Source organism: Diabrotica undecimpunctata, chromosome 6 (assembly GCF_040954645.1).
Source record: "Diabrotica undecimpunctata isolate CICGRU chromosome 6, icDiaUnde3, whole genome shotgun sequence".
In the NCBI taxonomy this organism is placed as follows: domain Eukaryota; kingdom Metazoa; phylum Arthropoda; class Insecta; order Coleoptera; family Chrysomelidae; genus Diabrotica; species Diabrotica undecimpunctata.
In genome coordinates, this window is record NC_092808.1 from 36052922 (window position 1) to 36062196 (window position 9275).

At 33.5% G+C, this 9275-nt stretch overlaps 1 protein-coding gene across 1 annotated transcript; it reads right to left on the minus strand.

Annotated features, from left to right (window-relative positions):
- Window positions 1–216: 216 nt before the first annotated feature.
- On the minus strand, window positions 217–6658 carry LOC140443385 (ejaculatory bulb-specific protein 3-like). The gene is made up of 2 exons (XM_072534623.1): window positions 6467–6658; window positions 217–501 (listed from the first exon to the last, which is right to left on the minus strand). Exons 1-2 carry the CDS (start codon window positions 6648–6650, stop codon window positions 317–319), a joined length of 369 nt encoding a protein of 122 aa, XP_072390724.1. The 5' UTR covers window positions 6651–6658; the 3' UTR covers window positions 217–316.
- Window positions 6659–9275: the final 2617 nt, after the last annotated feature.

Here is a 9275-nt window from a genome sequence, read left to right on the forward strand (position 1 = left end):
ATTTAATCAAATTGTACATTTTTGAAAGCTCTTATTTAAATCATACAACATATTATATATTGTAAAAACATGGCCACAATGTCAAACCCAAATGTTTTGTTCCATGGTCGATATTTGAGGCTATATTCTGGTTGCCTTCTTCCTCGAAAAAAAAAAAATGTATTATACTAAATAAAGTTTTTAAATTATTTTAATGGTAATCCAAACAAAACAAAATTATAACAAATAAAAGTTTATTAGATTCACATTTATATCACAAAATTTATTTACGTATGTGTAAAATGATTACAATTTTAGTGCCTACTCTAATCTGTTATTAGTCTGATTTAATTTCCTGTTCATACTTCTTTTTGTATGTTCCATCTTTGTCATATTTAGCTTCTAATTCGGTGTACCAGTCAGGTTTATTGTCAATAAGATGTCGGATTATTTTCTTGCTTCCTTTTTTCTGAGCGTCACTGCATTTTGAACAATCGGTCAACAGGGCATCCGGCAAAACCTCTAAAAATATTGTATTTATTAATATATTGCCTTTTATATTATATAAACTTTATATTCTGCTTAAAAGAATCAATAAAAGAGATTTAAAAATATGGAGAATATAAAAACGTAAACCATTGACAACCAGAACATTAAATAGAAATTTATTAAAAAGTAATATTACAAAAATAATATAACCAGAATTTTATAAAATTAAAAATGCTAAAATTGCATAGATTTTTAGTATACCACGGAAGAAAGAAAGTTGGCTCATGGACGGGTGCTTTGGATTAATATATACTGAAGATAAGTTCTTCATCTTCAAAAAAGATCTACTTCTACTTGAGTAGAAAGATATTAAGCTTGAAGAATTCTCCAAATTCAAATATGCGTGTATATTGGAGAGACTACAAATGGAGGTCTAAAGATGACATTAGGCCATCCAGATAAACGAATTTGAAAATAATTTGAGGTACAATTGAACAGGCTGCACAATCTGCTTCATTACTAAGTCCATTGTAAATTGGCTCGAAGAAATCTTGCACAGGCTGTGGATACTAATAAACCATAGCTTAGAACAACCTATCTATGGAATAGTCACAAGGGAATTCTTACAGAGAAAATAACGTCACAGATACAAAAAGTGGAATAACCAAAAGATTAGTGGACTAAATTTTAGAAGATAAGAGCTAATTATGAACATAACAGATACTAAAATTTATAACTTTTACCTTTTGTAGATCTTACTTGTGTAGCCAGAACAAATCTATCAACTTCACATACGAAAATGGCGGACTTTTGTCTAGTGCTCAGAACATCTTGCTAGATCTTAATCAAAAGATACAGTTTGGTACAAATTCTTACTACCAAGTTCCAGGGATAAATTTTGTCTTGCATGAATAAAAGAAAAGAAACATTTGAGTAAGAAACTTCGAAGAAATTAGTAATTTACTTTTATTTTTAAATACCACCTTTTGTCAAAATAAGTCTCTTAAGAAATTTCAGTAAAAGCATTTTCTTGATAAGTAAATGCTTTTATTTACTACGCCCATGGTTTATTAATAATAAAAATAGCAATTGAAGTGTCCTTTGTGACAAAAAAAGTGGTTTCTTGAAGAAAGTTAAGTAGAGAATGCCACGTACTTATTTTAAATAGGAAATAGTACATTAGTTTGCGATTGATTTGACCAATCTTTGTTGTTAAAATATCATTTATTGCTTTATACATAAATTAACCATGGTATATTCCACGGCAGAAAGGGTTGAAATTATTGAAATATTTTTCGGAAATAATCAGTGCGCTAATAGAACAGCACAAATTTTTAATGAGCGACATGAGAACAATAATGTGCACCGAAAATATGTTCTAGAACTTGTAGCTAAATTTCGGGAAACTGGATCAGTCGCCAATAAAAAACGTAATATTGAAAATCCTATAAGGAACGAAGCAACAGAAGTGGGGGTTTTAGGGCAAGTTATTGTAGATCCTACATTAAGTACCCGCAAATTGCAAACTTCGTGTGGTGTTAGTCGACGTACTATCCAACGGATTCTAAAGGCCCATAATTTTCATCCGTATAAAATTCACCTTGTACAAGAACTTAATGAAGACGATTTTGATAAGCGATTAGAATTTTGTGAAGTTATGAGTGAACGAATTACAAACGATGAACAATTTTTATTTAACATTTGCTTTTCCGACGAATGTTCCTTTTTTTTTTAAATGGCGAAGTAAATCGTCATAATTGTCGATATTGGTCGGACTCTAATCCCATGAGGTACACACACAGCAGCCACAAAAATTAAATGTTTGGGCTGACAATTTTGGCGATCATTTGGTTGGTCCTTTTTTCTTACCTGGAAATTTGACTGGTGAAATGTATTTGGAATTACTGCAAAATGCCATAGATCCTGCGCTAACAGATATAATTGACAATCAGAATGATGGTCGATACGTTGAGAATATGTTGATGTTCCAACAGGATGGTGCCCCACATTACGCATTAAGAGTTCGGCATTATTTAGATCAGACCTTTCCAGGTCAATGGATTGGTAGAAGAGGTGCCGTTGAATGGCCCCCAAGATCGCCAGATTTATCACCTTTGGATTTCTTTTTGTGGGGTTACTTAAAAAGCAAAATCTATGCTACTCAGCCAACATCCTTAGAAGATTTACGACAAAGAATTGTGAATGAGTGCCATCAAATTACTCCTCAAATATTGCAAAATGTCCGGCAACGTTTTCAGCAAAATCTTTAATATTGCATGGAAAGTAATGGTGGTCATTTTCAACATTTACTCGGCTGACAGGTCAGTTCATTCTTTATTTTTTAACAACTTTGCTGCTATGTATTGATCTCCTCTTACGATGATGTATTTAAACTTTAAATCAATAAATCTCCAAAACTACTGAATTGAAGTACATGAATTTTACATCATTGTAAAGGGAGTTGAAAGACCTTTTAAATGATGGATCATTCGACCCCCTTTCCATTTAAGATTTTAGGGATGGTGCCACCCCCGCTTAGGGGGCTGCAAATGTTAATGTGATTTTATGCCAATTTTGTTTCCCCCTCGATAACAAAATCGACGGGTCCAAGCGTTTTTTTTTTAAAGGAATCATCTGCCAGTAAATGCATCTGTTTCGTTTTCGGTGCGCCACCCTGTATAGACAAGGCGAAAAACTCGGGTTCGTTCAGAAAAATATTCTCATGAGATTTTTTGAATATTCACTTTCATGAAATACCCCAAAATAATGTTCAAGAGGCCGCCCAGGCGAAAAGTTGTTTAGATTTTTTTAAACAAATTGTAGTGATCAGTTATTTCTCGGATAAAGTTACTTTAATATTTTGGATCGTTCTGAACAAAAGAAGTAGTAGAGGTAGTTGTTCTTTGAACCTAATCGTTTTCGAGGTATAAATAATTTAAAACAGAAAAAAACGTAAAATTTCGATTTTCAAGACTTAAAAACACAAGTAAATAACATTATTTTTAAATTCACCAAGGACCTAAATTCAAGTTAAAAATTTTAAAACATTGTTTTTAATCGTTAATAAAGCGCTTATAACAGGACGGGCGCTCGGGCTGCGGCGTGTATAAGAGAGAGAAACAAGATCTAGGGCACAAATTTTTGCTGGTTTAAATTCTCATTGTACAAATAAGCGCCAGCCCTGCCGTACGCGCTTCATTATCAATTAAAAAAAATGGTTTAATAGTTATTTATGCACCAAGGGTGTTACTAAGATTATTACGTCCGGAGAGCAACATCATACAGTCGAATGATCTCTGGCTCGAGAAATAGATGTTGCTCGATGAGCATAATCACCATTGCAAAGGCTTCGCGATCTTCTGCCATTTGGAATAATTGTCCTGCATTTGATATCTGAGTCCATTTCCGAATGTTTTTAAGAAAGAAACCTGTTTCCTTTCTTCAACTCTACGGTTGTCTATTTCGCCTTTAAATATCAGTTAATTGCCCTATACTATATGTTCCAGATAAGACATTTTTCGGTGTTTAACCATGACTAACGCATATATAACAATATAACGCTTAAATTCTATTTATGCGTGTTACTTTTATTATCAACATATCTGCTTCTTACACAAGTACACTGTCCTTTTAAGCTGAAATGTCGTAACTGACAAAATCGCAGTTTTAGTCCTAACGGTACTGGGTGGTAGCGAAAACATTATTTTTCTTCATTTTAAATCTGAGCTGTCCTACCTATCATTTAAGGGCTGTTATTCTTATTATCCCGTAAGTTGTATATACAAAAATCAAGTTCATTCAAAATTACAGTTTGATGTTATTAATGTTACAGATGGCGCAGTAAACTAAAGTTATTGCATTTTTCTCAAAATAGCACAATTGGTAAATAGAACCTTGCAGCTTAGCAGGGCAGTAAAGAAGAAATATAGCACTTAAATATGGAATTTTGTGAACTTTTTCAACTTGGATTCCATCCAGTATCTGGATGTGTGCTAGGTCTAATGACTAAAAATTTGGTTTTGTTTGAATTTATTTTATTGCCAGCTTCTCTCCAACTTTGTGAATACGATTGAGCAGAATTTGGAGACCTTCAATATTTTTTGACAGTATTTCTGTATCATCAGCGAGTACTGTACATTAAGTAGTTCCCCGATGATTTTTATTTCATCTGGCTGTTTCTTAAGTGCCTTTTTAAATAATTGATCCGAGTAAACATCGAACAATGTTGGGGGCAAAATGCAACCTTCTCTTAGGTTGCATTTTGCCAAATATTGCAACCAAATATTTTGCGAAGTATCTTCTCGAATATATCCAGAAGTCTTTCATCCTTCTGCGTTAGAGTCCATGTTTCCACCCCGTATATAAGGACCCGTCTCAGCAGTATTTTGCATATAATAATTTTAGTTTTTCTTTGGATATATCTTGAGTGAAATTATTTTTGAAGTCCATAGTATGCACTATTTGTAAGGTTTATTCGACTTTTAATGTGCTTGTTTTATTGGTAGTAGTCACTTACAAGCCAAGGTATGTGAAGCTGTCAACACGTTCGAAGATATGACTTCCAAATGCTGTTTCCTGTTTCTCATTTGCTATAGGATCCTTATCTAGTCTTCGTTGATGACTACACCGATCTGTTTCACCACCGTTTTCAATTCTAGGAAATAAGATTTCTAGTTTCTATAATATTTTTAAAACAAAAAAATTGGGTAACTTCAAGACCTTCTTCGCATTTGTGTTTAATCTGTTGTAAAGTATTCTTATAAAAATCTTAAGAGTGGGTTCCATTAAACTTCTTCTTGTAATGCCTATCCGTTTTGAATGTTGGCGACCATCATGGCGACCATCTTTATTTTGCAAACTGATGCTCTGAAAAGATTTGTGGTTGTTGTGTTGAACCATGTACGTAAATTTTTCAGCCAGGAAATCCTTCACCTTCCTGGTCCTCGTTTTCCTTCTACTTTTGCTTGTACATATAATTAATTGCAGCAACCCATGTCTGTCGCTGTTCATCATGATGTTCCATTAGACTAATTAATTGATATTCTAAGTATTTTCTAGCACTGTATTTTTTAGGTATGGAAATTATATGAAATACATATATGGAAAGGAAATTAGAGGAAGACTGTCAGACATAATTATAGACTCAAGTTATATATGTGTAAAACCGAATACTTGTGTATCCGATTCTTGTATTGGAGACTATTAAGAGTTGTAAGACCTTTAAGAATGTAGGATCAATGATATGCTGGGATGATACTTGTAAGAAAGATATAGAAATAAAAATAGCACGGTGAAAACAGTCCACAAAAACACTCCATGGAGTGATATGGAACAAAACTCTAATCAAAGAAAACAAAAAAGGATCTGTCAGAGTATAGTGCTAAATATTATTCTATATGGAACTGAAGTATGCTGTATACTGAAGTAATTACCAGAGATGATATAATAGAGACTGAGAGAATAAAGTGCTGTAGAGGACAAAGACAGCGAAGTCATTTTTTTTAAAACGCCGAAGAAGAAGAATTGGATGAAGAAGAATTCATTAATTTCTTAAAAGAAATAAGCCAAATCCTACTATTTTAGTTTAAAATAGCAATACTATAACATGTATAAATTCTAAATTATATTATTTAATAATCTAATAAATTAATAAAGGTTGAACCACAATAAAGTGTTTTATTAATCCCAGATCAAAAAGAACATTACAACAGAAATTTTATGACTACGCGAGGCCGTTTTACCAAGGTCTCACTGTATTTTCTAACAATAGAAAAAGAAAAATAATGGTAGCCCTTAATAAGATGTAAAACTTGGACATATTTAGATATACACAAATAAAACTGGGATAATTTTAACACAAAATTACATTTTTTGTTAATACCTAAACCGAACAAATCTAAACAGAAATTATTAGATTATAATATAAAAAGAATTAAACTATATATTTAATTTACATACAAAAAGTTACTGCAAACGAAGCAAAATACATTTGACTTACTTTTAAGTTCCAATCCATCAGCAGTACATTTTCCTTTCTCCAAGAGACAATTAACATAATTTAAGAGCAACCGGTCACTTTTGATTATAGTGTCAAGATCAACATTATCATATTTAGTTGTGTATTTTTGTGCATTAACGAAGGCCAATGCAGCCACTGTGACAATAAGGACAATTGTTTTCATTTTGTGTCGACTCTGATATTATGATAAGGGGTAGGGTATTTATATCTGCAATTAACATTCGCATTGGGAAGGAGAAAATTGTTACAGTTTTTTCTAGTCCATCACGAGAAATAATTACACTTAATCTGCATAAAATTTATTCCCTTTGTAGTCAGATTTTTATTACATTTTAATTGATTTCTTTGAAATATAATTTAATTCCAAAAGAGATTATAATAGAAAACAGTGATTATGCCTATAAAAATAATACGATAATTTCATAATAGTATTTTGTATGAATTATCCATATTTTTATTAAATTAATAAAAGTTAATGATTTGCGGTTATTATAAGGAAAATGTATTGAAATAAAAAAATGGGAATTTTGAGCTAGGGAACGAATAAGCATAAAAACAAAAATAATTCTGTGATAACATATGAGGAATATAGAATCAAAAATCGCTTTCTCCAAAATTTTTGTTTGTCACAAATCGCTAAAAAATTATAAAAAACCAGCCATTACAGTTATCACACGGATTTAAGTTTCATATTATAGAATTTAACCATAGGAATAGATACTACATAATGAGTGAAATCTCACTTTCGTCAATCATTAAATAATTGGCATTTTTGTTTGGAGAAAGTGAGTTATGGAGCAAACTTTTGAAGAAAGCAAGTTTTGAAACAAACTCGTTAGGAAAAAGCAAGTTTTGAAACAATTCCCTTTTTGGAGATGAAATTTTACTTTTGTATTTTGGCGATTTCAATAGAATAAATTTAATTAATAGTAATATAATACATTTTATCGGTTCCAATGACGAGAACCCGCACAAGACGCAGTTGTTAAATGGGAAGAAATAAAAAGAGCTGTTAAAATGAGAAACAAGACACTTCTGTTACAGGAGCGCGTAAAGAAGAAAGAATGGATGACGGATGAAATCCTTGATATGATGGAAGAAAGAGGACAACACAAATGCAAAAATCAAGTGAAGTATCAAGAAACAAGTCACAATATAAAAACAAAGATAAAGGAAGCGAAGGAACGCTGGCTGAAGGAGAAATGCGATGAAATCGAAGAGTGCGACGGAAGATATGACTACCACAACATGCACAAAAAGATCAAAGAATTAACAACTAAAAAGATAACCAATAATCCCCACCCGACACTAATAGACGCAGACGGTAACCTTATATCAGACGACTTGAAGCTCATTGACACATGGAAAGATTACGTAGAACGACTTTTTAACGATAAACGCAGAGCGACAGTGGACCAAGATGACGACATGACTGGACCCGAAATATTAAGGTCTGAAGTCGAAAAAGCCATTTCATCGCTAAAAAACAACAAAACACCAGGTCCCGACAACATACAGGGCGAGATCATAAAACTCCTATGCGAAACGGATAACCACTTCCTCGATTTTCTGACAGGCCTTTTTACGAGATTCCGGAGGAATGACTTCGATCGACCTTTGTAGCCATACCTAAAACACCAAGTGCAAAACACTGTGATCAATACCGCTTAATAAGCTTGTTAAATCACATTACCAAAGTTTTCTCCAAAATCATACACAATAGAATATATAACAAATGCGAAGCAAATATATCGGACTCACAGTTCGGATTCCGAAGCGCATTGGGCACAAGAGAGGCGATCTTCAGTCTGCAAGTTTTAATTCAAAGATGCAGAGACATGCACAAGGACGTCCACTTGTGCTTCATCGACTTCTCCAAGGCGTTTGACAAGGTCAAACATGATAGACTCATGGAAATGCTCAGGAAGATGCATATTGATGGCAAGGATCTGCGCATAATAACCAGTCTCTATTGTAACCAAAGTGCTGAGATAGAGATGGGCAACTTACACAGTGGGAAGATAGATATTAAAAAGGGTGTACGACAGGGATGCGTCCTCTCGCCGCTCCTATTTAATATATAATCTGAACAAATCTTCAGAGAAGCACTGGGAGAAGTTTCGGAGGGTATCAAAGTAAACGGAGAGGTAATCAATAATATTAGATATGCTGACGGCACATTTATTATCGCAAATGACTGCAACGAGCTTCAAAGACTCATGCAAAGCATACACACAGCAAGTAAAGAATATGGTTTAGAACTCAATAGAACCAAAACTAAATGCATGCTCATCAGCAGAACATAACAAACCTCCGATGCAATTGACATTAAACAACCGAAAAATAGAACAAGTGGAGATATACACATACCTTGGAACCACAGTCAACACAAAATGGGATCAGTCAACAGAAATAAGATCACGAATTGAAAAAGCGCGAAACGCGTTCAACAATATGAAAAAGTGGTTCACAAGCAAAATCTCAATGGAACTAAAATTAAGACTGGTCAAGTGTTATGTCTTCCCGGTCTTGTTTTATGGAGCAGAGGCATGGACCACAACGGAAGCCACCCTGAAGAAACTAGAATTCTTTGAGCTGTGGATATATCGCCGTATTCTTCGGATATCCTGGACAGACCACATCACTAACGTCGAAGTAATGCAGAGAATAGGTAAAAGCAAAGAAATAATCTTCACCGTAAAGAAACGGAAGCTTGAGTACTTCGGACATGTCATGAGGCATAATAAGTACCGGCTGCTACAGTTAATAGTCCAAGGAAGAATCGACA